The sequence below is a fragment of the Caretta caretta genome, chromosome 1 (genome assembly GCF_965140235.1).
Source record: "Caretta caretta isolate rCarCar2 chromosome 1, rCarCar1.hap1, whole genome shotgun sequence".
In the NCBI taxonomy this organism is placed as follows: Eukaryota; Metazoa; Chordata; order Testudines; family Cheloniidae; genus Caretta; species Caretta caretta.
Window position 1 is genome coordinate 148713887 of NC_134206.1, and position 27425 is coordinate 148741311.

Consider the following 27425-nt stretch of genomic DNA (forward strand, 5'->3'; position numbering starts at 1 on the left):
AGAAGCTTACAAGAAGTGGAAGGTTGGACATATGACCAGGGAAGAGTATAAAAATATTGCTTGGGCATGTAGGAATGAAATCAGGAGGGTCAAATCGCACCTGGAGCTGCAGCTAGCAAGAGATGTCAAGAGTAACAAGAAGGGTTTCTTCAGGTACGTTGGCAACAAGAAGAAAGCCAAGGAAAGTGTGGGCCCCTTACTGAATGAGGGAGGCAACCTAGTGACAGAGGATGTGGAAAAAGCTAATGTACTCAATGCTTTTTTTGCCTCTGCCTTCACTAACAAGGTCAGCTCCCAGACTGCTGCGCTGGGCATCACAGCATGGGGAGTAGATGGCCAGCCCTCTGTGGAGAAAGAGGTGGTTAGGGACTATTTAGAAAAGCTGGACATGCACAAGTCCATGGGGCCGGATGAGTTGCATCCGAGAGTGCTAAAGGAACTGGCGGCTGTGATTGCAGAGCCATTGGCCATTATCTTTGAAAACTCGTGGCGAACGGGGAAGTCCCGGATGACTGGAAAAAGGCTAATGTAATGCCAATCTTTAAAAAAGGGAAGAAAGAGTATCCTGGGAACTACAGGCCAGTCAGCCTCACCTCAGTCCCCAGAAAAATCATGGAGCAGGTCCTCAAGGAATCAATCCTGAAGCACTTACATGAGAGGAAAGTGATCAGGAACAGTCAGCATGGATTCACCAAGGGAAGGTCATGCCTGACTAATCTAATCGCCTTCTATGATGAGATTACTGGTTCTGTGGATGAAGGGAAAGCAGTGGATGTATTGTTTCTTGACTTTAGCAAAGCTTTTGACACGGTCTCCCACAGTATTCTTGTCAGCAAGTTAAAGAAGTATGGGCTGGATGAATGCACTATAAGGTGGGTAGAAAGTTGGCTAGATTGTCGGGCTCAACGGGTAGTGATCAATGGCTCCATGTCTAGTTGGCAGCCGGTGTCAAGTGGAGTACCCCAAGGGTCAGTCCTGGGGCCGGTTTTGTTCAATATCTTCATAAATGATCTGGAGGATGGTGTGGATTGCACTCTCAGCAAATTTGCGGATGATACTAAACTAGGAGGAGTGGTAGATATGCTGGAGGGCAGGGATAGTATACAGAGGGACCTAGACAAATTGGAGGATTGGGCCAAAAGAAATCTGATGAGGTTCAACAAGGATAAGTTCAGGGTCCTGCACTTAGGACGGAAGAACCCAATGCACCGCTACAGACTAGGGACCGAATGGCTAGGCAGCAGTTCTGCGGAAAAGGACCTAGGGGTGACAGTGGACGAGAAGCTGGATATGAGTCAGCAGTGTGCTCTTGTTGCCAAGAAGGCCAATGGCATTTTGGGATGTACAAGTAGGGGCATAGCGAGCAGATCGAGGGACGTGATCGTCCCCCTCTATTTGACATTGGTGAGGCCTCATCTGGAGTACTGTGTCCAGTTTTGGGCCCCACACTACAAGAAGGATGTGGATAAATTGGAGAGAGTCCAGCGAAGGGCAACAAAAATGATTAGGGGTCTGGAACACATGACTTATGAGGAGAGGCTGAGGGAACTGGGATTGTTTAGTCTGCAGAAGAGAAGAATGAGGGGGGATTTGATAGCTGCTTTCAACTACCTGAGAGGTGGTTCCAGAGAGGATGGTTCTAGACTATTCTCAGTGGTAGAAGAGGACAGGACAAGGAGTAATGGTCTCAAGTTGCAGTGGGGGAGGTTTAGGTTGGATATTAGGAAAAACTTTTTCACTAGGAGGGTGGTGAAACACTGGAATGCGTTACCTAGGGAGGTGGTAGAATCTCCTTCCTTAGAAGTTTTTAAGGTCAGGCTTGACAAAGCCCTGGCTGGGATGATTTAATTGGGGATTGGTCCTGCTTTGAGCAGGGGGTTGGACTAGATGACCTCCTGAGGTCTCTTCCAACCCTAATATTCTATGATTCTATGATTCTAGGGCTCAAGCACCCACAGAAAAAAAATAGAGGGTGCTCAACACCCACCAGCCACAGCTGTTCAGTGGGGCTGGTGATCAGCTGTTCGGTGGCTGGCTGGAGGCGCTCGGGGGAGAGGGGAGAGTGGCGGGGCGGGGAGGGGGGAGTGGGGCTGGAAGAGGCACAGTGAGGGTGGGGCCTCAGGGCAGAGGGCAGAGCAGGCCCAAGAAGTGGATCGATGGCAGGGTCTCCGAGAGGGGCAGGGCTGGGGCCTTCAAGGGGAGAGGAAGAGTGGGGGCAGGGCCTCAGGGTGGAGCAGGGGTTGAGCACCCACCAGGAAAAATAAAAGTCATAGTCATTGCCTATGATTGGAGGTGTAACTTCCAGCTTGGTAGACATACCAATAGAGCTAGTGCACTAAAATAGTAGCATAGCCCTGAGTATGGTCCTGTCCAAGATCCTAGGCATGTACTTGGACAACTAGCCCTTCCCACCACTTGCATGGGGGCAGAAAAAATTTGTCACCTGAAGGGAGACTCTGTGAAGCCAGACACTGCAGGAAGTATTGCCCAGCAAGACCTGAGTGGTGGCCTTCTGACAGCCTAATGACTGACACATGCTGGTGTATAAATGAGGAAGCCATGAGGGAGCATTCTGAGCAGACTCCCTCCAGATCTTGCCTTGCTGTGAACCCCAGACTCTGGCTCCTAACTCCAGCTCAGCCCTGACTCTGCTACTTGCCTCCTATCTGCAACTCCGCACCTGGCTCGACCCTAACTCTGTTACTCAACTCCTGATCGCAACTTCATAAGTGACCCATGCACACAGGCTACCCACAGCCTGGCCCTGACACAAGCTAAACAATTGACTATGTGTGTATTATGGGGCTGAACACCTGTTTTGCTGGGTGCTGTAGAAATACACAAAAGAGACAATCCATGCACCAATTAAAATCTAAAACCAGTTTGATTTATTCTGTCAAATCTTAAATTCTCAAGATCAGCACAGGCTGAAGTAACATATGCAGCCTCTAGAACTGAAGAATAATAACTTGGTGTCCAGATCCAATGCAGTCCATAGTCTCATCTTTAAGACTGGCAACAAAGTAGTCAAATGAAATAGGGTCTGATTTGTCATTTTTGAAAATCCATGGGAGTTTGATGGTGAATTTAATGGTTGCCTGTTCAGGCTATTAATGCCAAAACTGTAAATTGAAAAGGTGTTTTTCGTCAATTGCAAATAATTTACAGTAGAGCAAAATCTCTATGCAATGGAAAGTGACTAGGAAAGTATTTAGTTCTACAATTTATTAACTGCCATCTTTGTAATGCAGAAATGGCAATAAATAATGAAGAAAAGATCTTTCAGAACCTGAAATTTAAAACAACAGAGCGTGAGGAAACAAGGAACTCTGGACTCTATCCAAAGGATAACTAAATATGAGATTTAGTTTCCAAATCTTAAACACACATTTCCAACCATTATTTATCTACTTCTGAATGTTAACTAATAGTTCTAATGATGATTAACCATTTTCTATATAGAGTACTGGCATGTGATGGCTTTAAAAAAATAGTTTGAGAAAACTGGTTCTGATCATTGGAGCTATTTGTTAAATACAGAATGGAAAAAAGCGACCTGTTCTTTATAATTTGAAATTTTAAAATACAGGTAGGTATATCCAATTAAACTTTAAGTCCTAGCTCTTTATATCAGGAGAATCCACCAAACTACAAAATACGAGACATATGTAAACATGCCTTTTAAACACGCATGCCTAAATGTTTTGCTTTTACCCAAATATCTCTTGGTTCCCTATTTTGATAAAAATCTCGGTTCATCTCTAAACTGCTGATATTTTGGAGCCACAGATGGAATTAGCACTTCTAAGCAAGGAAAAAAACCCCTTGTGATCTCCAAAATGAGTTACCAGGACTGGCTCTAGGCACCAACACTGCAAGCACGTGCTTGGGACAGCAATTCCTGGGGTGGCATTCTGGCCATCCTTTTTCTTTTTTTTTTCTTGGGCAGTTGCGTTCTCGGAGCTTGGGGTGGCAAAAAGCCTAGAGCCAGCCCTGTGAGTTACAGGTAATTGCCAGTTATATCTGTGCATTATTTCATTGAGTCACATCATCAACACACTGTATGTGAGAATCCTACAGAGATCAGGCTGTAAATGACAAGTTCTAACTGTATGTTTAAAAGTTGTAATACCTTCTATTTTTCAGCAGTCACAAGTGGTGCATTTGTGTGGGATGAGTTACAGCATTAAAAACCAGGATTGATGGCAGGCTGATTGAACAGTTAGTGGCATTTAAAAACAGCCTGACATCTCTCCTACCTCTCATTTATTTTATCTCAAAAGGAAGTAATAACTATCCTTACAAATACAGATGGATCCTCCAACAGACAATGAATCCCATTCTCTGTAAAAGGCAGCATCACAGATCAAAACAAAAGGAGCCGACAAAGCACCGTTATTATAGGGGACAGAGTTGCAGCTCCATAGTTGAGATTGTGCTGAAATTTGTACTTGAGGCAGTACTGAAATTCCTGTGCTTCACACTTCAGTTACTGCATTTCTACTCCAAACTCCTTCAGAGGACAACAGAATTTTCTATGTGATATTTTTAGTTTAAATATTCACTAACTTTTGTAGAGGAAACATTTAAAAATGATCCTTTTTAGAAATTATACAGTTTTTCACACATTTGTGTGGGTCTTTCTAGCTAAACATCTGCAGTCTTCACAAACTACCAACTTCATCCACACATGCATTCATGTAACATCTTGGATATGGCCATGGGCCACTTTTGACATTTATAAAACTCCATCTTAACAGCTACTTCTGTTAAGGCTGCCAGCCTTAGCCTTTGACTCATATATTTTAAGGTCAGAGGGGACCATCATGATCTCTACTCTGTCCTCCTGTATACTGCAGGCCACAGAACCTCAGCCACCCACTTCAGTAATCAACTCATAACCTCTGCGTTACTAAGTCTTCAAATCATGATTTAAAGGATTCAAGTTACAGAGAATCCACCATTTACCCTAGTTTAAACCTGCAAGTGACTCATGCTGCAGAGGAAGGTGATAACCCCCCAGGGTCTCTGCCAATCTGGCCCAAGGGAAAATTCCTGCCTGACCCCAAATATGATGATCAGTTAGACCGTGAGCATGTGGGCAAGACCCTCCAGCCAGACACCTGGGAAAGAATTCTCTGCTGTAACTCAGAGCCCTCCCGTTCTAGTGTCCAATCACCAGATGTTGGAGATATTGCTGCTAGAAGTCACAGTTGGGCCACATGCCATTGTAGGCAGTCCCATCAAGCCATCCCCTCCACAAACTTATCAAGCTCAGTCTTGAAGCCAGTTAGGTTTTTTGCCCCCATTGCTGCCCTTGGAAGGTTGTTCCAGAACTGCACTCCTCTGTTGGTTAGAAACTTTTGTCTAATTTCAAACATAAACTTGTTGATGGCCAGTTTATATCCATTTGTTCTTGTATCCATATTGGCACTTAACTTAAATAACTCCTCTCCCTCCCTGGTGTTTATCCTCACCAGCTCCAAAGCTCACCGATACCATGGGGAGCCAGGGAGATTAACTAGGCATCAGGGGCCAAGGGATAAGCTCTGGGAAAGAGATAGGGGTCTGTGGAACTATGGAGGAGTTCATGGGGGATAAAGAAGGCAGTCAAAGAGAACTTGGCTTGAGGAGGCAGGTGGGGTTGAGCAGAGTATTGAGGGACAGAGTAACAGGAATTTAGCAAGAATGTGTGGGTGGCCTGGGGAAAAAAGCTTGTGTGCAGGAAGAAGAATGGGGACTGGAGTTAGCTCCTCTGGCACTACTGGCTTGATCCCCTGCCAAGGGAAGACTTTAAAATGCTGATGCCTCAGCACAGACACACTGTGCCACTGGTCTCTGAAAGGAAAAGGAGTGAGTAGGTATGTGGCGGAGGTCTGGGGAAAAGAAAGCAGGACTATGGAGTTGGGGGTGGAGGGGAGGAAATGAAGAAAAAGTGGGTCTTGTGCCTAGAGGCAGAGACCCAGAAAGTGGAAGAGCTCCTTTCCATGCCCCACATTTCTCCTAAAGTCCCTCTTTCCCCCCAGCCACAGCTTCATCCAAGCACCAAGCTCCCAGCCTCATGCAGCCCCCATCTCCAGCCACATAGATACAATTATAACTCTGAGGCTGTGGATGGCATTGTGTTCTGCACGGCTGAGGTTATGGGGCAAGTGATGCTGCTTTTCCACAATTTCAGCCCGTGCACGTCGGCGGAAGCACTCTATGTAGAAGTCCAGTCTGCTGTTTTGACCTTCAGGAGGAGTCCACCCAGAATCCTTCTTTTTGTAGTGTTGGTAGGAAGGTCTCTGTGGATTAGTATGTTGTTCAGAGGTGTGTTGGAAATATTCCTTGAGTCAGAGACATCAAAAATAGGATTCTAGGTCACCACAGAACTGTATCATGTTCTTGGGGGTAGAGGGGCAGAAGGAGAGGCCCTGAGATAGGACAGATTCTTCTGCTGGGTTAAGAGTATAGTTGGATAGATTAACAATATTGCTGGGTGGGTTAAGGGAACCATTGCTGTGGCCTCTTGTGGCTTGTAGTAGTTTAGATAGTTTAGTGTCCTTTTTCTTTTGTAGAGAAGCAAAGCTGCTACTCTGAAACCTGTAATTATAACTCTGTAACTTCCAACGTGCCCAATTCTGAACAATAACTAGGTCACCAATAACTTTTCTGAAACATTACAGAAAACATCGTATCTTGCACCCAGCCATACAGACCTCATATGCCCCCTGTGCAAAATTACTTGCAAAGTAATCTATTCAGATCACACCCATCCCATCTTAATCACCAAAACACATAAACAAATAGCCAGTAAACATGGCTGAAGTTGCTCAAATAAATTGGTTAGTCTCTGAGGTGCTATAAGTACTCCTTTTCTTTTTGCGAATACAGACTAACACGGCTGTTACTCTGAAACCTGCCTGATCATTGTTCAGGATGAGCGTGGAGTTATGGTTGAAAAGAGCTTGAGAGGGATAACTCATGAGGGGAGTTTAACTGGGGTGCTGAGAGACTTAATGGCTTATTGCTTTGATTACTACAGGTGCACTGGTGGGATGTGCAGCCTAGCAACCTTAACTCCAAGTCAACAATTTTGTGGTGAATATATATGTGAAATAAATCCACAGAGTGGAATCCTCCTGATCCTATTTTCTTTTAAGTTGTCATCACTAGACTGTTATTGCCATCACTAGACTGACCTTTTTTGGCCTCACTTGCTTTCATTGTGCTGCAAGACCCATTTAAAAAGCATGAATTCACCCCTGATCTGACCTCCCGCTTCACTGGGAGGCATCCTTATTTTTCACACATTTGCTCCTAGAAGTATAACTACAAAAGCAATGCTCGCAGGAATGACCTGCACATCTCTCAGTGCTGGCCAGCTGATGTTCTGACATCACAGCTCCCCAACAAACTGCCTCTAGCAGTAGTGCTGCTGGGAACGATGTAAATGCAAGGTGGCTTTATTAGGGCAGAGCACACTGCTCAGTGTAGTCAACGGACTTGTGGAGCCATCACCAGCTCTCAAATTGCTGAATATTAATGCTCCAGAAGCATTTTGTAAATATTTACAGTATGTCCAGTATTTAAAGGAAATAAAACCAGCTGTTTGACTTAAGTCCTATATGTGTGTATATGTATGGGTGCACGCACCACTGAAATACAAGGCAAGTCTTCCCTGTGCCCTAGCTGCTTTCAAAGTAACCCTAACATCTGGCCCGCGGGACTGTCCTGCCCGGCCCCTGAGCTCCTGGCCCAGGAGGCTAGTCCCCAGCCCCTCCCCCGTTGTCCCTTCTTCCCTGCAGCCTCAGCTCACTGTGACATCGGCGCAGTGCCCTGGGCGGCAAGATCCCGGGGCAGGAAAGCTGCAGAGCCATGGCCTGACCCGGTGCTCTGCACTGCACGATGCAGCTGCCTGTCCTGGTGCAGCTGTGCTGCCAGCCACTGGTGGTTCAGGCAGCACGGTAAGGGGGGGTGGTGGATAGAGGGCAGGGGAGTTCGGGGGATGGTCAGGGGCCGGGGGTGTGGATAGGGAGCGTGGTGGTCAGAGGGTGGGGAACAGGGGGGACTGAATGGAAGCAGGGGGGCAGTCAGGAAGGAGAGGAGGGGTTGGATGGGGCGGCGGGGGGCAGTCAGGGGCAGGGGTTCTGGGGGCGTTCAGGGGACGGGGGGGGAGTGGGGTGGGGCAGGGGTCCAAGGGGGGGCAGTCAGGAAGGAAGGGGGGGTTGGTTGGGGTGGTGGGGGAGCAGTTAAGGGTGGGGTGTCCGGGGCGGTCAGGGAGAAGGGGTGGTCAGGGAGAAGGGCACAGGTCCTGGGGGGCAGTCAAGAAGGAGAGGGGAGGTTGGATGGGGCAGGAGACAGGGGGCAGTCAGGGGACAGAGAGTGGGGTGGGGGTGGATGGGCAGGGGTCTCTGGGGGGCCATCAGGGGGCGAGAAGCAGGAGGGGTCAGATAGGGGGCAGGGGCCATGCCGTGCCTGGCTGTTTGGGGAGGCACAGCCTCCCCTAACCGGCCCTCCATACAATTTCAGAAACCCGATGCAGACCTCTGGCCAAAATGTTTGCCCACCCCGACCTTGTACCAGTACAGAATGGTCCACGATTTGGGGGCTGCAAAGCTGGTTTTCCACTCCCCGCCTGCAACGCCTGCTCACCTGCACCAAGCTCTGCTCTGATGCTACTCAGGATCTGGCCCATAGTAACTGAGATATACAATATGTACTTTTTTAAAATAAAGAATCTGCTTTTTAAGCTATTATAATACCGAGAAGCAGTATTTCAAGGTACAATGAGAACCAATGGCTGGAAGTTGAAGCTAAACAAATTCAGACTAAAAAGCCAGGCAGTGGAGCGTGCTTGTGGTAGATTCTCATCAGTGGAAATTTTTAACTCACGCTTGCGTGTTTTTCTACAAGATACACACGTACACTGTGTGTTCAGACACAGATATTGGACTTGAAGCGGGAGTTACTACAGGATAATTCTACAGCCTGTGTTATGCCAGAGGTCAGGCTAGACAATCACAGTGGTGCCTTCTGAGGTAAAAATCTATGAATTTATTGAAATCAGAAGGCAACGTAAGAGTCGACGTTTTGGTATTCAACATAAACTACATCTGCTCAAGTGAAACACTGGATTTATATAAAAGTTCTTGGTTTTAACTTTCCACACTTCGTGCAACTGGGAAATGAGCTAATGGTGCGATCCCCCTGCTTCCGTACACAGACTGCGCTAGCTCTCGGAGAGCTAGTGTGAGTATAAATAGCAGCATCGCCACAGCAGCCCGGACAGTGGCGGCAAAGGCTTGGCTTAGCTGTGCTGCATACACACCCACTGGCTACAGGCAGGTTTGTATCCGGCAAGTCTAAGCGGAACCTCCACCGCCGCGACTCACGATACTACAGCTACGCTGCTATTGATATTTGTCCTAGCAGGACAGCTTGACAAGGGGAACTAAAGCCTCTCCCCCCCCCCCCCTCAAGCCCTCAGCTGTCTACTCCTGTGCCAGGCAAAATCGGTAAGTGAAGAGAGAGGGGAAGGTTTCAGTTTGAATTGACTTCCATTAGTTAACTTAGATAATTAATGTTATTTTAAATGTACTAAATCCAATGGGCTAAACTCCAAAGCTTTTCTTTTGCCTCCCTCTTCCACAAACTCTCAGAGTTTGGATAAAATAGGATGCAGATCTGAACAACCTTCAGACTGGACTGTGCCATCAGATTTTATGCTGATTTGGCACACTATGGGCACCTGGTTTGAGTTTTGCCAAACAGCTACGGTGTTAATTTCCCGCCTTTGTTTATCAAATTCATAAACAAGATGCTTTACCTGTGGTAAACAGCTAATAACCAATTTAGAAACCAGTTTCTTCCTAAAATTATAATGCACTATTAAAACTTATACCTTTAAAAATAAATTTATTTCTGATTGGTGGAAAAACAAGTTTGTCCTCAATGCCAGTCGACATGGAACTGTTTGATAATGCTATATAGGTCTGAACATCAATGTCTTTCAGGCAGAATGATAACACCTGCATCACTAATCACGTGGTATAGCAGAAATAAAACCGTTTAAACACAACATTGGCACAGACTGTCTACTTCTTTGAAAATAAAATCTGTCTCTCAACATCTATTTTTGATAAATGCCTTGGTTGGTTTCCCCTTGGAATGTATCAAGCAGCAGGAGACCATTATCCTGTGACTGTGCTCTATTCCATTGATATAATCTCTTAAATAAAGTTCTGCTATTTACTTTCGTTTAATCGCAGTACAATAGGCCAAAGACGTGGCTTCCAAGCAGCTTCATTTCAGTCTCTGCCTTGATGCTTTGAAGCTGTTTCAAGTTGTCTTTCAGTGCACTTCAAAACATCCTTGATAAAGTTATGGGGGTGAGGGGGAGTTGAATTGCTGGCAAAGACAATAATGGTTTGTTACAGCATTGGAAAAAAAGTTTAAATAACGGCTATTCTTCTGCTAGGTTGGGGTTTTTTGATCCCCCCACAAGTCTGCTAAGTAGATGAACTATGCAAGGCCTATAACTATAAATGTTTTTCTTATGGGCCCAACTTGCCCCTTGTGAGTTTCCACACTATAGCTGCCATGTGAAAAGTGGCCACCATTTTATTTTGGCCATATGAGTTTTACTCAGTAGGAGCCAATGAACTTAGCTGAAGTCATTGTCTTCTGCCATCCCAGAGTTTACTTCTGATAAAAAAAACCCTAATCTGAAGATCTAATTGGTATCTCTAAACCCTTATCCACCGAAGAGGCCCATCCTGTATCATTCCTACAAGGAGCCATGTTCTATCCAAACTAACACTAAATAGCTCAGAAACTTTTGCCAACTGGGAATTCTCACATTTGTCATTTGAAGTTGAGCTGTTGGGTTTAGTGTGTGGGTGCTGGGGGGAGTTGGTAGCCTGTGATACATAGGAGGTCAAACTAGATGATTTTGTGGTCCCTTCTGGCATTAAGCTCTATGACTCGCTGATTTAAAACATATAAATCACAAGAAAACCAAGTAGTGGGGGACGAGGGGAGAAGGAATATTCCCGCATAACACAGGCCACTGAATTTCCCTGAAGTAATCCTGTTTGAATTTGACCTAAAACATACTTTTAAGAAAAACAGCCAATCTGGATTTAAAAGATTTCCAGGGATGGAGAATCCACCAAAGCCATTGGTAAGTTGTACCAATGGTTAACTAATATTGATTCACAGTCAATAACCAGAGTTGAGCTGAGCACAAATGTATGGCATAAATGTATGGGTTATCTTAACAACGGGGATGGCTCACTGATTCAGTAGTATCTTTATTGCATTCAGCAAAATTAATGGTAACCAGACAGCCAAACATTCTATATTTTTGTTGGGTTTCAGGCTTCTAAGTTTCTCCGTAGCAAGACTATCCCCTGTTTTACTGAATCGACTTTCCAAAATCAGCATGTATGAATTTCATCCTCTTAAAGAAACAGAAATGTAAGCAGCTACCACAAAGAACCTAACAAGGACATCTACCTGCTCATCTGTGCATTTATTTCTAATACCAGGTAGTGCAATGGGTATATTCTCAGAGAAACAGTAGGGTTAATTAATATCTGTATCTATGTAAAGCAACAGATAAATAGATTGGGTGCTGCAGATGCTAAATTTCAGTCTTGCCCAAATTTGTGATTTTTTTCCCTCCAGACAAAACATTTGCAAGCTGAAAGCAGGGTTTTATTAGAATAGTTTCATCCTTAATGTAATGTTGTAGATTTGTGATACAACACTCGGTCTCAATAATTAGCAGGATGGTTTTGTCTTGTTAATACTACGTGATTATATATATTACAATCCAGGAAGTTTTTGGAGAGTGTTGGGGACAACTTCCTGGTGCAAGTGCTGGAGGAACCAACTAGGGGCCATGTTCCTCTTGATCTGCTGCTCACAAACAGGGAAGAATTGGTAGGGGAAGTAAAAGGTAGGGTGGTAACCTGGGCAGCAGTGACAATGAGATGATCGAGTTCAGGATCCTGAAAAAAAGAAGAAAGGAGAGCAGCAGAATACGGACCCTGGACTTCAGAAAAGCAGACTTTGACTCCCTCAGGGAACTGATGAGCAGGATCCCCTGGGAGGCTAATATGACAGGGAAAGGAGTCCAGGACAGCTGGCTGTATTTTAAAGAAGGCTTTTTGAGGGCACAGGAACAAACTATCCCGATGTGCAGAAAGAATAGCACATATGGCAGGCAACCAGCTTGGCGTAACAAAAAAATCTTCTGTGAGCTTAAACACAAAAAGGAAGCTTACAAGATGTGGAAACTTGGACAGACGACTAGGGAGGAGTATAAAAATATTGCTGGAGCATGCAAGGGTGTAATCAGAAAGGCCAAAGCACAATTGGAGTTGCAGCTAGCAAGGGATGTGAAGAGTAACAAGAAGGGTTTCTACAGGTAAATACACTGGAGGGTAGGGATAGGGTCCAGAGTGACCTAGACAAATTGGAGGATTGGGCCAAAAGAAATCTGATGGGGTTCAACAAGGACAAGTGCAGAGTCCTGCACTTAGGACAGAAGAACCCCATGCACTGCTGCAGGCTGAGGACCAACGGACTAAGCAGTAGTTCCGCAGAAAAGGACCTGGGGATTACAGTGGACGAGAAGCTGGATATGAGTCAACAGTGTGCCCTTGCTGACAAGAAGGCTAACGGAATTTTGGGCTGCATTAGTAGGGGCATTGCCAGCAAATCGAGGGAAGTGATTATTCCCCTCTGTTTGGTACTGGTGAGGCCACATCTGGAGTTTTGTGCTCAGTTTTGGGCCCCCCACTACAGAAAGGATGTGGACAAATTGAAGAGAGTCCAGAGGAGGGCAATGAAAATGATTAGGGGGCTGGGGAACATGATTTATGAGGAGAGGATGAAGGAACTTGGATTATTTAGTCTGCAGAAGAGAAGAGTGAGGGGGAATTTGATAGCAGCCTTCAGCTACCTGAAGGGGGGTTCTAAGGAGGATGGAGCTAGGCTCTTCTCAGTGGTGGCAGATGATAAAACAAAGAGCAATGGCCTCAAGTTTCAGTGGGGAAGGTCTAAGTTGGATGTTAGGAAAAACTATTTGTCTAGGAGGGTGGTGTGATGCACTGGAATGGGGTTACCTAGGGAGGTGGTGGAATCTCCATCCTTAGAGGTTTTTAAGGCCCGGCTTGACAAAGCCCTGGCTGGGATGATTTAGTTGGGATTGGCCCTGCGTTGAGCAGGGGGTTGGACTAGATGACCTCCTGAGGTCTCTTCCAACCCTAAAATTCTGTGATTATGCACACATATGAAAACTTCAGCTATGTGATCATTTTTATACATCATGTAAGAAAAGTATATATGAATTCAAAGTCAGTATATACTTAAAATTTATAAAGAACTTGGGGTACAGGTACCGTACACATTTGAAATAATTATAGTTATCAGAAAGTCTATTTTATTTAATTAGTCAGCAACAACTCCCAGCTTTCAAACTAGAGTGGACAAGTTTAATACAGGAGTAATCCTGCACTGGTAGAGAAAGAGGTAAGGGGACCTGATGTTGGTAGGCTTTTCCCATCTATACTGGATTTTATTGAAATCAGTACACTTCTATACCAAGTTTTAGCCCACAATTAATTTTTTACCGTTGAGTTCTAAAACGATCTGCAATGGGGTTTAAAATGGAAACTGATAGCAACTCTAGTTGACACCAATGGCAGGGCTGGCTACCTAACTGAGGTTTTAATTTCTAAGGAGCACTGCACAAGTTATGCAAGAAAAACTAAAAATGACTTACTGGAAAGGAAGTGCTGAGATGTAGGGCCAAAATCCCTGTGGGCTTCATGCAACTGTCTGATGCGCTCATCAATGGCCACCTGAGAAAAAGAAGAGAAAAATGACTCTCCTCTCAAACATGTAACAAATAGCAATTAAAGTTAGGTGTCTATTTCATTAAAGAGTTTTGTTTTGTATAAGACAAAAGAACACTCATGCAACAATTTATAAACCAAAGGTTTGATTGCAGTTTACCAGGTTGAATCCAAAGACCAGGGAGGTCAACAACGTTTTTCTACTTATTTAAATGGCATTAGATCAGGCCCATAATAAACAGCCTGATAAACCCCTTTCTGTTAAACCATCTGAATGGCCTCCAGCCAAAATAATAATAAAAAAGATTCTGTTTTCTCTCTTGCAAACATTAAAATGGCAAACAAACCCCTCTTTTATTACCTGAATTTGAATGACTATGAATGAACTTTTTGAGAGCAAACAGCATAAAATAATAACAAGTATAAAAGAAAGTAATCTCATTTAGTATGAGATGCCAACTGCACATATGTAGTGCTACAATGCTGGTAATCAACTAGTGTTTGGGTACAAGCATATTCTTTGTTCTCTAATTCAATTGACTCCCATCCCCTTGACCTTTTCTTCCCAGTATGGTACTGTCCTTTGAAGAAAATGTTTTTTAGTGTCTTGTTGGGCTGATGTATTGCATGAAGACACAACTACTGTACAATTATGGTTTAAATTTTAAACCCCCCAAATCTGTGTGTCTCAGTATAACACAGTGTGTCTAGGACAGGTGGGCAGTAAGATAACCTCGTACAGAAAATTCCAAACAACATGAGTGATATTCACTAACAACTTTATGTACTATATTTCCAAAGGACAATGTCAGGTAACTTAGGTCTAAATTTAGCATTTAGAAACCAAAAATACCTAAAGCTAATAATAGTAAATTATCAGAAATGTTTTAAACAAAATAACTAATAGGAAGCAGATTAACTGAATGTAAGCATTTCCCTGCAAGGTCTGCAAACCAAACAATGGAGCACTATATTAGTACAAGAAAAACAGAAAGGGGAACAGATTAAGTTTGGTTTTGTTGTCCACATTGAGAGAGATATATAAATAGGTAACAAACACCAAATATGATGAAAAAGGAAATTCAGGTTTTCAGTTTTAATATTTGTAGGTGTTGGCAGTAGCACGTTCACCCTTTTGACATGAGTGAGTGGCCAATGTTTGGGGTCTTGTGGTTTGTTACCATTAGGAGAAGCAATTCATGGAGAAGTCAGGTATTTCTTTGATGCAATCCCGTTTATTTACAAAGAATGTACAAAGTCCTGTTTCCCTCAACACAGTACGGCTCAAACAACAGGAGGTAATTTCTTTGTTCACAGTTGCAAGTCTCTTTCCAGTCAGCACTCTGCTCCCCAAATCCTCTCTCCTGGTTTTCTCATAGTGTCACATTGCAAGTGCTTCTCTTGCTATCTCCTTGGTTTTCTTGTGCCGTCTATGTCTTCTTCTGACTGCCTCTGGCTGCTTCCCAGCCACAGATACACAGAGGCACCCTGTCTTTGCAATCAGCCCCCTGAGAAAGCCTTCTACCCACAAAACTCAGCTTCTGTGCTTTGGGCAGTGGCTCCCATTATTTCAGCTATTTTACTTTATAAAGGAGCTGAATTGCTTCTTAACTTTTCTGGAATGAAGGGTGGCTATCATGCCCACCAGCATCAAGAAGTCTGTGATTGCTTATAGATCAAAGATATACCTGTGGAAGCTAACACCACCTTTAGCATAACATTATTATTTATTTTAACCTGACAATGACCTTTCAATGAATCATAGTCTTCCATAATTTCAAATACTGGTTTTCAGCTCAATAATACATTAATTTTTTTTAAAAATGAGCCATGCCGACGAAAATAAAAAGTATGTGTCTGCTCTTTAGACTCCTCTAAATAATCTCAAAACACATCATTTGTTTTGAGAGGGTTCTTTATAGAAACCTAAGGCTTTTCCTGTCTTTGATGCAACTATTTCAGGTCTTTCTTCAGTATTAGCATTTACTTATCAATACACAAAACAACATTCCATTTTAAGTTTTAACTAACAAAGGACAATGAAAAACAAAGATGATAAAAATCACAATCTGACTCACACAATCCTAAGAGTCTATTGAGAATGAGGGCTCTGCAAGGGATACAATAGACATCAGCATTTTTTATGCTATGATAATGACAAATCTGAGCATGTGATTTTGGGTAAAGATTTTGAAGCCTCGAGATATTTGTGCCTACTGCCAGTTCAGAGGCCTCAAAATTCTACGTATTATATAAAACTGGAAAAAGTCATGTATTTCTCTGAACTGTGTGAGTTTTGGTTAAACTGAAATTTTAGTCTAATATGTAAACCCAGCAAAATGACACACTAAACTCCATGGTGAATTTGTAAACTGAACAACTATATGTAGCCTTGGATGCTAGCCTGGAAATATCTACCTCTACAGAGGTGTATTTTGTCAATGTAAAACACAGGGAAGCCTTGATTACTCTTCAAGACTAATCAATTGAGCAATTAAAAATGATCCCATCAGTTATCCCTGCCAACCCACACAGTACTGTTTATCAAGGTATCAGTGTACTGTGTGTATACTCATATACCAAATGGCACATACAGTTTTAGTGACAGAGTAATGAAGGTGCACTCTTATTTTCCATGACTTTTACAAACTCTAAAGCAATCATAAAATGACAGAGTTAGTGCTCACAGTAAAAGCTAAGTGTGAGCAAACAACAACTACTTAAAATTATAATCAATATTCTTGTGCCTGTGCTTGTTCCAATTTAAGCCAGTGGGGAATTTGCCACTGACTTCCATGGAAGGAAGTTTGGGTCCATCAACAGACTTCTCATCTGGTAAGTAATAGTATATGAAAAATTTCTCATTGGCACACAAAAATAATTTCTTTGGCATGTTAGCTAAATGTACTTTACATTTAGGGCTGAATCTTGCCACAGAAACATGTATTTGCTTGTGATGAAAATAGCAACATTTTCTCTCTGAATTAATGTATTCATTTCACTCAAAAACACCAGTTTTTGAATGCAAGAATACATAAAGTAATGTCATACAGTTCAACAGGTAACAGCCTTATTGCTAAGCAGACAAAGAGAAATTAATCTACTCTTGCTTCAGATAGCCAGCTCCTAGGAGTACCAGTTTAATCAAACAACCAAATGAAAATTCATGCGTTTTGATAGCATAGTTTGGGTGTGTGATGAGCAGTAACTTTCTTTGCTCTTGCTCCTTATGTAAAAGGTTGATGATCAGCAAGATGGATAAAAGTCAGATTCACACGCCCCTCCTTATATTGAGTAGTACCTTTCTCCACAAGTAATGCCACTGCTTGTGGTGTCAACTGCTACTCAGTGTAAGTATGGGTTATCAGAATTTGGTCTAAAGAAAAAGGCCCCACCTTTACTGCCTGATTCTGATTTTAAAACAAACACCAAAATCTTCTGTAGTCAGAAGTATGGTATTATACATTCCTTTCTCTTCAACGTGACTGATACTTTGCAAAAGATGTACATTTCCTCATGTACTTTGTCCACAATTTTGTGCTACAGTTGTTTTCTTTCAATCATAAGATAGAAAATTAAAGAGCAACAGCAGTGCAGCAGACATTAAAACACTGTGATTTTAATTAAAAACACTGTAACCATGTAAAACTAGAGAGAGATGAAATATGACAGCTTCTGTTCAATCCAAAAATAAATTATAGTGCTTAAAAGCATTCATTCCTTCTTTTAAAACATAAGTGAATCTAAAGAGATTTATTAAAAGGAGTTATTCCTCTCTCTCCCCATTACCCGGTCCCAACACAGTGAATTGAATTTATGTCTGTTTATCAGATAAATAGATTACAGATAGTAACAAAGAAAAGCCATGTCACATGGTTACTGGAAACAGTTTATCCAATGTTGGGGCTGAAGCTTACAACGTTTTTTATAGCAGTTCCAGAAACGAGGATTTGCAGGACTTGGGTCTGTTACTTAGGCCTGGTCTACACTAGCAAATTAGGTCAGTATAATTAGATTGCTCAGGGGTATGAAAAATCCACACCCCAGAGTGATTCAGTTAAACTGACCAAGCTTCCTGCATAGACAGCACTAGGTCAACGGGAGAATTCTCCAGTTGACCTAGCTAGCACCTCTCGGGGAGGTAGAGTATCTACATTGATGGTAGAACCACTCCTGTTAGCATAGGTATCATTGTCACTGAAGCATTACAGTGGTGCAGCTGCAGTGTTTTAAGCGTAAACAAGCCCTTACCTTTCCCCTCTTTCTTTGTTTGTTTTGTCTATTTTTCAGTTGGACATATTTTTGATTTGGAGGCTTTCACCTCGAATGCAAAACCAGATGAGATAAAGTATCTCTTTTTTAGACCAACCCCTGCCCTCCGCCCCGCGAAACTGCCACCAAAACCAAAAACCCACAAACAAACATACTTCAGGTGATGTTGTTGGCAGAGTTCTTGTACCCATGTTGGTCTCAGGATATTAGCGAGACAAGGTGGATGAGGTAATATCTTTTATTGGATCAACTTCTGTTGGTAAAAGAGTCCAACTTTCGAGCTACACAGACCTGAAGAAGTGCTCTGTGTAAGCTCAAAAGTTGATGTCTTTCACCAACAGAAGTTGGTCCAATAAAAAAATACTACCTCACCCACCTTGTCTCTTTAAAACGATGTTGGCCATCATTTAGTTCTAACTCCCTGGTATGCACAAACAGCATTTAGTGCAATGCTTGTAAAGATGTAACTGTATAACCCCATTTAGCTTTTCTGGTCTTCAGGCTTTGGGAGCCTTGATAAGTGTGTGACTGTGCGAACACACCCACAAAGGAACAACAAATAACTACACTCCCACATAATGGGACTACAACAAAGGCTCCCCTTGTGCTACTACACTAGTGAATTAGCTGTAAATCAGCCTCTCTATACAATTTACCTCCTGATGTATTGCACAGATTGTTTTTTAGAAGATTCTTTAATACTTTATTTCAGGGGTTCTCTAGCTTCATGGCACTGCAACCTCCTTCTGACAACAAAAATTACTACAGGTCCAAGAGTGGGGACTGAAGCCTGAACCCGCTGGAGACCGGCTGCCCTGGTGGTAGTGGGGAGCGGGGAGAGGGGGTGGAGGGCAAAGCCAAAGCCCAAGGATTCAGTCCTAGGTGGGGGGCCTGTAACCCGAGCCCTGCCACCCAGGGTTGAAGCCTGAGGGCTTCGGCTTTGGGCCTCGGGCAGTGGGGCGCAGGTTTTGGCCCCAGGCCTCACAAGTCTAATGCCAGCCCCGGGGACCCCATTAAAATGGGATTGCAATCCACTTTGGTGTCCTGACCTACAGTTTGAGAATCGTTGCTTTATTTCATGTTCCAACCATATGTATTCCCACCCGGTTTGATGGGGAGGTGCCTCAAGAGGTTTATTACAGAGTTGTGGGTTCAGTTAGAATCTTTTAACCTCTTCTAGTTTAATGAATCTCTCATTCCATGAAGGAATTACTTTAATATTTTCCTAAAAAGTCCGGATGAGATCTTATATAAAGCGTTCAGCAGAATTGCTCTGTGAGATAATGAATCAATGTTGGCTCAGCAGACACAGGGATCAGTTGCGTGTGTGTTCATAAAAAAAAAAACAGACAAAAAGCATGAGACATCAATGCCAATATTATTTGAAAATTCAATGAAACTAGCAAGTTAGAAAAAAAGAACATACAATTTCAGACACATTATATCAACTGCACTCCTGGGGGCATGACCTACCCGACTGTTATTTCCAGGCAGATCTCTTTAGAAATCTCAAATTAATTTGCAAGATACAGAATAATAAGGGAATAAATAGGTAATTATTTTTTCTGTCTTTTCTCAGCACACTTAGTTTCAGCTCTCCAATTTCTAAAATCACATTTTATTCTTTCTGAGGAAAAGGACTTCCTTTACTATCTCTGATGCTCATGCAAATGAACAGTAGCTTCTATTACCACTATTATTAAGTCAAATTATACTGCCATTAAAATGACTCTACAATATCATGCTATTTTGAAAGGGAATAATTAATATTATAGTGGAAGAAACAGCATTCAGATCTCCCCCTTCCCACTTCATCAGGGATATCTTTGCCAAAATCCATAATGTCAACCAGATCCCAGATTCACAATGTAAAATGTAGAGGAAAAAAAATGATCTCAGTTTTTATTAAAGGAAAATAAAATATCTCCTCCCCAGAGTTTCTTGAGCTGTTTCACTATAGGTAAAACATAAACAAATATTAAAACACCTTACATGATAGCAAGAACATGGCTGCAGATGCTGGGGGATTTCACTATGCTGCACTGTTTAAATTATTTCATTTTCTATTTTAAGATCAGTAACAGAAGAGATGGAGGGGGAGGTCAGGTAGGTCTCACCCATTCTACTGACAGAGTTAAAGCATTTAGATTTAAGCTTACCTTCTATACATTATTATTCATATAAAATATATCACCAGCAGAAAAATCTTATGAGGTCAGAGTAATATCCCTCTTCTAAGCATGTGAGGGCACAGGCAGCATAATGCTTAGACACTAATTACACAATTGTGCTTCCCAGTATTCAAACACAGGCAAATTATGAAGGATGCGTAGCGGCAATTTAAAATAGTTATTAATGTGAGAAAGTATTGGGGTCATTAACTGAAAAACAAATGAGATGCAATAAACAAAGAGCTAAGACAATTCTTGAAAAAAGATGGCTGAACCTGGCTGAGATTCTTAGGAAAAATAGTAGAGAAGGAAGGAATAGAATAAAATAATCTCATTCGAGCTGCTTTTAGTGCAGCAGCAAAGTAATAAAGTCAGGGGGTTAAAAATTTGTTCCATCAATGATGGTTTTCATGAAGAGAGGAGGGTAATTTTCTCTGTTTAATAAGCATGCATACATACAATACTTAATAAAACAACACTTCTCTAATCCCCCACCATATTCGCAGCATTTCCATAGCATCCTGACCTTGACTCCAATCACATCCAATTTGACTGCACATCAAAGAACAATGGCTACTACAAGACCCTCTTTAATGTTACCCAGCACTACTCCTTCTATCTGCTGAAAAGCTTCTTTCTTTTCTCTGACTCAGAGCTGCCAAACTGCAATGAGGCTGTTCTTTACAAATCAATAAACAGGAAGATCTGATCTACTGTACTTCCAATAGCAACTGAATTCAGTCACTCCCTGTTCTTTGCATATCAGAAGATAAGGATGGGTTTAAATAAGCACACTTTGTGCTACTTAAGGAAGGACAGAGAAAAGGGGGATTGATGCCTTTTGTTTCTGAACTGCTGATATGTGGAGTTAAATTCTGAAGAAGAGCCCTGTCTAGCTTAAAAGCCTGTATTTTTCATCAATAGAAATTGGTCCAACAAAAGATATTACCTCACTCACCTTGTCTGTCTTGACAGGTACTCATGAGGGCATGTCTACACTAGAAAGCTAAGTCAATGTAACCTGCCTTACGTCACCTAACCATGTAAGCATGCAAACTAGTGTTTCTACCACCACAGGCGTGGACTTTCAGCTTTCCCTAGGGGTGCTTGCTCCACACCTGCTCTGCCCTGAGGCTCTGCCCTGAGACCCTGCCCCCCACTCTTTCTCTTCCCCCAAGGTTCCACCCTCACCCTGCCTTTTCCTGCCCCCGCTCTGCCCCCGCTTCTCCCTCTCCCTCCTAGTACCTCCCGCCCGTTGCCGAACAGCTGATCGGCAGTGGGTGGGAGGTGCTGTGGGGAGGGGAAGGAGCTGATCAGTGGGTCCTGCTAAACAGCTGATCGGTGGGTGGCTGTTGGGTGCTGAGCACCCACTATTTTTTTTTCTGTGGGTGCTCCAGCCCCAGAGCACCCACAGAGTTGGCACCTATGCCTGCTGCTGCTGTAACTTGCCCACTAGGCTGATCTAGTAAATCCACCTCGACGAGAGGTGTAAGGCTTAGTTTGACATAGTTTGGGCAAGGCAGTATATAGATAATGTGTTACTTCCATCATGTGTTGGCTGTCAGGGTGGCTGACAGCTGGAGTAATGAAATTGACAAGAATGTCAATTTCACTGCTGGTATGGTCCCTGGTTTGAAATTGAACCATGGGGGTGGGAGGTGTGAGCCCCAGCAGTGCTCCCAGCTGGAGCCTTGCTGCCCAACGCTGAGAACCTGGGCTGTGGGCTCCCTGCAGAGCTCCAAGCAGGAGTCTGGCTACTGCCCGGGCTCTCTGCTCCCTGCTCCACGTGGAGCTCCTGACTGCCGCCAGAGCTTTCAGCTCCCTGTTCCACTTGTAGCACCTACTGTGGGGAGCCCGGGCGGCAGCTGGGCTGCAACTGGGCTCCAGCTGGGAGCTGTGCAGGAGTGAGGAGCTGATTGAGCTCCCAGTGGAGCTCAGCACTGAGCTGAGAGCCTGAGCTCTCGACCTCCCGCCCCCCGCACACTCTGCCCCTCTTAAGTTGGTGAAAACACTTGTGGTGAGGACGCGCTGCACCGAGAGAAGGAGGGTAGTGTGGACAAGAAAAAAAGCAGTAATTATTGGGGTGGTTGTAAGTCACCATAACATAGTTCAACTTTATTGTGAAGTTCTGGGCTTGACAAGCAGTTTATTGGTGGAAAGATCTGTACCGTGACACATTTTTGGGATATAGTTAACTATTTCTCTGTGTGTGTGTGTATTATTATTATTATTATTATTTTTACATATTCTTGATTGGGGTGGGGGTGGGGGAAATGAGGATAGTGAAGATAAATTGTTAATATTGCTCTAATGTGTTTTTTGATGATAGAAAGATTTAATTTAAATCCCAAAACGTCTGGGTTATGATAGCACGGTATTCTTAGGCAGATGATAATCTCAGTGACTTTATGCAATTCCTTCTTTCTGTAAAAAAAGAAATCCTAAAATCCACTAGGAAACTGTCTTGTACCTAGACTACATTTATTAATCCTCAATTGAAACAAGGGAAATAAAATGTAATAAAAATTCAGGAAACATTATTAAGTCCTGGGCATAGAGCCTTAGAAAACAGTGAAACACCACCTGGACTTAGTATGTCTACTGTGAAAAAAATCAGCCATTGCTTCTTTGGCTTTTGTTTTATAATCCTAACATAGATCAGTGAACTTCAGGTGTGGGTGTCTGTAAAGAAAGAGAGAAGCTCTTGTGATTTAAATAAGAGGAACATTCAAATTTAGAGAAAATATAAAAATCTGTAAACCTAGTGGCATCTTCTAAACCTGACATAATATAGTCATAATGTACCCCACACTGGCATGCCTGGTGATTTTGGGCCAGGACTGAGAATTTTTGGGGGAGGTCATAAAATCGTGAAGCAACGAACCCATGAAGGGTTCAAGGAGGGCCCCTCAAGCCACAAAAACACAAAGCTAGCAGGGGTCAGAGAGATGGAGGCTCAGGATGAAGGGACCTCCCAACAGGAACAATTTCACCCCATCCCCCCGAACAGGAGAAACAGAAGACCTCACCCTATCCTGTTTTGGACCTACTAATGTCAGACATAGATCTTATAAGTGAACAAAGAGATGACCTGACATTGTGAGGGGCATAAAAGCAACTCACCAACATAAATAGTAAGTGGTAGACCTGCAATTGGTGAAGTCGTGGCCCCACTTTGAACTCAGGGAAGAGAAAACTATGCCAGGTGGCAAAAGATTCCCAAACCAGGGTAGTATGAGTACCATTTCTAGTCCCAAAGAAATTTCACTGGAGAGTCTTACAGATGGCATATGCGGTGCTCTGTTGAGGACATTAGGGCAAGAGAAAACCCTTGAAAAGGTAACCATCAGATTTTGCTGGCCAGGAGGTTAAGTTCAAGGACTACCGTGCTTTGTGCCCAAAGTGCCAATAGGCAGGACCTAAAAGGACCCCAAAGGCTCTCCTAGTCTCCCCACTTCCTAGAATATTTGGAGTATTCGGCTGCTCCCCAAGTCTATTAGGACTGACACTTCTCCCCCCTTGATCCACACACAGACTAACATCTAGGCCAGGCTTTTTTTTGTAGTCTAGGTGTCCGCCACTCACGCCTGCTTGTAAGAACAATCCATGAAGGGGCTATTGTGGCAGAAATGACCCCGTTGCCAGCACAAAAGACAAGTCCCAGTTGAGGGGGTGTCCCCCTACCCCTTCTGGGGGAGGTTGGGCACTTGTGGGGACTCTTTCCTTGAGATTGGTCTTCCCTTCTGCCCTTTCATCCCTTTGGAACCAGGGTTCCAGGGAGCCAGGCTTGGCATTCGATCACCTCCTGACGGCCCCCCTCAGTGGGCCTGCAGGACCTCAGTGACTGCTCCTCTAGCAAAAACATCTTTTGTCTTGGGTGTCCTGCCATTGGGCCTGTGGCTGTTAAATAATTTTCTGTCAACTAGATTGCCTCAGCAGAGTCTCAGCCAAGGTTGTAGCATCCACTTTCACCCACACATCTGGGAGAACCTGCATAAATTGTTCCAGCACCACTTATTTGGTCACCTTCTCCCCTGTCTATTTATCAGGCTGGAGCCACCTCCAACAGTGTTCCTTAAATCTCCAGGTCACTGCATGATGTTGGGACCCCATCTTTCCCAACAGAAGTGCTATCGGTGGGTTTCTGCCATGATACTTCACCTTGGCATAATCTTGGGCTTCTGTGGTATCAACATTCTTATATGCAGCTTGTGTAGGTCCAGTAAGATGTGGCACCAACAAGACAGCCCAGTACTCAGATGGCCAACAAGCTGCTGTGGTGGCCCTCTTGAAAGTGAGCAGGAAAGCTTTGGGGTCATCTCCATGCTCCATTTTCGTGAGTTTCACTGGGAGTTATGTAACATTGATAAGGCTCAGGATCCCAGCCGTCATGTTTTCATTTGGTTCTTGGGGTTGTAAAATGGCTGCCACCTGTTTAACCAAGCATTGTTGCTGTTTCTGCTGTTGTGTCGCCAACTCCCAAATGAGCTGCTGTTGCCGCGCTGCTTGCTGTTGTTGTTGGGCAGCTATTTGCTGGAACATCTGGTTCTGCTGCTGCTGTTGGGCTGCCTGTTGTTGCTGGATGTCTATCAGCCACTTCGACAATTTCCCATGGTTGTTGTTGTTCCTCCTCCTCGGTGACTGCCCACATTCTCCACCAAATTGTGATTGTTGGCACTTCATGGAAGAGTATTCTAGTGTTTAAGGGGGTCAGTTCCTATTAAATGCAAAGTGACGTTTGTATGGGAGCAGGGGCACTCCCACTTCCATTGTGCTCTGTCCAGGCCCCTGTGAGGATTACCAAAAGCCAGGCACTCAGGCTGCCCCTCCTTGGCCACTTCCTACCCTCGCTCTAGAGTCCAAGCTTTGCAGTCTGCATCAGAGTTACTGAAGAAAAGTTATTTTCTTTAGTCTTTCTCGGCTTTAGCAGATAGGCTCCTCTTTTCCCAGAGGAGCTGTTGCAGCATCCCTTCTCAGGAGCTCCCAGACGATAGCCTTTTTCCTGGCCTTGTCATCCCTTCTGAGCTGTCTGGCTTCCTTTTAAGCTCCACCTCCATCTGGAGAATGGTCTACAGGTGTGGCTGGGTGGGATCATCTGGGCTAAGAGTTGTTCTTTAAGCCCGTCAGTCCTAGTGTGGTACATTTTCAGGATTCTTGTCTTTTGGGGTGAATTTCAGTGGTCCATGTTGCCTAGATTTTTCATTTGTAGCCACTACTAGTGATGAACCTGGAACAGGGCAACTATAAAAATACCAAAGCCTTTCAGAGGGTCTTGGTATCTGGTGTCTGCTGGCAGAGATGGAGGCTGGGGACTGCCAAAGATCCAGGATACCCTCATTAATACTAAAAAAGCTGAGAATCTGGATGTAAAATGATAAACAGTTTGTGTGAATTTCTTGAACAACTTCTAAGGTGTTGGCCATCGCCTTGTGCCTAACCTGAGATTCTGTAGCCTGATTTGCAGAAGTGCTGGGCATTCACAGCTTGTCAGCTTTCTAAAGAGCTATAAATACTGGATATTGGGCGTGATCCTTTCATCTCTAGTCTGCTGACATTTGAACAGGGAAAGTTTAAACCATGAGATTGAGAGCTTCCAAATAGTTATTTGGAATACCCTGGAAAATGCCTGGAAAGACTTTGCTACTGAACTGAGTCTGTGGTCTTCTTGGCCAGTTTGATCAGAATCTGCTGTACTGACTACTTGGCCAGAGACGGTGCAGCACACAGAGAGAAGAACACACATGCCAACAACTGACAACAGGTTCCACTTGAAATCCACAAATTATTTTCTGTAACAGTAGATATTCCTGACATTATTCTAATTTGTATTATTCATGAGGATTTGCCTGACTCCAGAATGATTTGAGTTATATCGCTCCCTATCTTTTTCCTACTGTGGCTCTAGTGGATTTTATATAGTTAGTTTTCTGCAGGTGGCTGATTATGGAATTGTTGCTGTTATTCTTTTAATTGTATTTAAGGATCAACATAGCCTATTTTTGGGGAGCTGGGTGCCATATGTTATGGGCACTATTTCAAAACAAGTTATTTTGGGCCATTTGTGTGTTATGTTCAAAAATGTATTTCTTAAGTGGTGCACACTGTTTTGAAGACATGCCATTCATCTTTGTAAAGAAATAGGGGGAAAATATACTGTTCACATCTTTGGGAAAACAAAACAAAAACAAATGTCCAGGCACAAAAGCAGACTTTTCACTTTTGTAGGTAGCTTTTCTTGTGCCTAATTTCCGAATGATCAAGGATCTAGGGGAAATGTGGTAGGAATGGCTGGAACAGGGTGTGAAAGCCATGATTGGAAAAGAAAGGGCTCTGGTGGTTAGATTTGCGATTGAAGTTGTTGCAAGTAATGTCTATAAAGGGTAAAAGGTGGACCCAGTCATTCTGGTGGTAATTAATAAATCAGGTACTGCTCCAAATTTTGATTCACCTATTCCAACAGTCTGTCCATTTGGGGGTGATATGTTGTGGAAAGGAGCAGGTCAGCATCTAAGAGGCAGAATAACTCTTGCCAGAAATGGAAAATGAACTGCATTCCATGGTCAGATGTGATGTTGGAGCATAATCCATGAATCATGATGAAGTGATCAAAGAACAAACATCACTTCCACAGTTGAGATCTTCCAACAGGGCACAAAATGGGGCATCTTAGACAGCAAATCCATGACTGCTAGTATGGCTGAGTGGCCCTGGGAACTGGGCAGGTCTATAATGAATTCCATAGAGATGGACTCCCAGGGGTTGGAAGGAGTAGGTAGTGGGACCAAGGCATCCAAGGCATCCAGAGGTTTAATGTGAGGGACCTTCATCCAGCAACATACCTTGCAAAAGTCGGTGGAGGACCTAAAGGCCACCAGAAATGCCACAAAATCCGTTTTATACTTTCCTCCTGCCCAAAGTGTCTGGTAAGTCATAGCACAGTTGGAGGATTGTGAGGTGAGGCAGATCATCTAGGACACAAACAGCCTCTGAACAAGAGTACCCCATTTTTAAAGGAGAAGTTTGGGCTGCAGTCAGCACTAAGTGACATCTGTTTTACTGCAAAAATGTCATTAGGTAGCAATTATCTCACAAGAACTACAAGGTCAGTATTCACAAGCACACTAGCAAAGGG

At 43.5% G+C, this 27425-nt stretch overlaps 1 protein-coding gene across 14 annotated transcripts in view; it reads right to left on the reverse strand.

Annotated features, from left to right (window-relative positions):
• Nucleotides 1–27425, reverse strand: part of DMD (dystrophin) — a 2122534-nt gene that overhangs the window by 159869 nt on the left and 1935240 nt on the right. For all 14 annotated transcript variants that reach the window (XM_075132091.1, XM_048863664.2, XM_048863629.2 and 11 more), the window contains one exon: nucleotides 13778–13856. In XM_075132091.1, the coding sequence (XP_074988192.1) occupies nucleotides 13778–13856 (79 nt within the window). The remainder of the gene's footprint in view (nucleotides 1–13777; nucleotides 13857–27425) is intronic.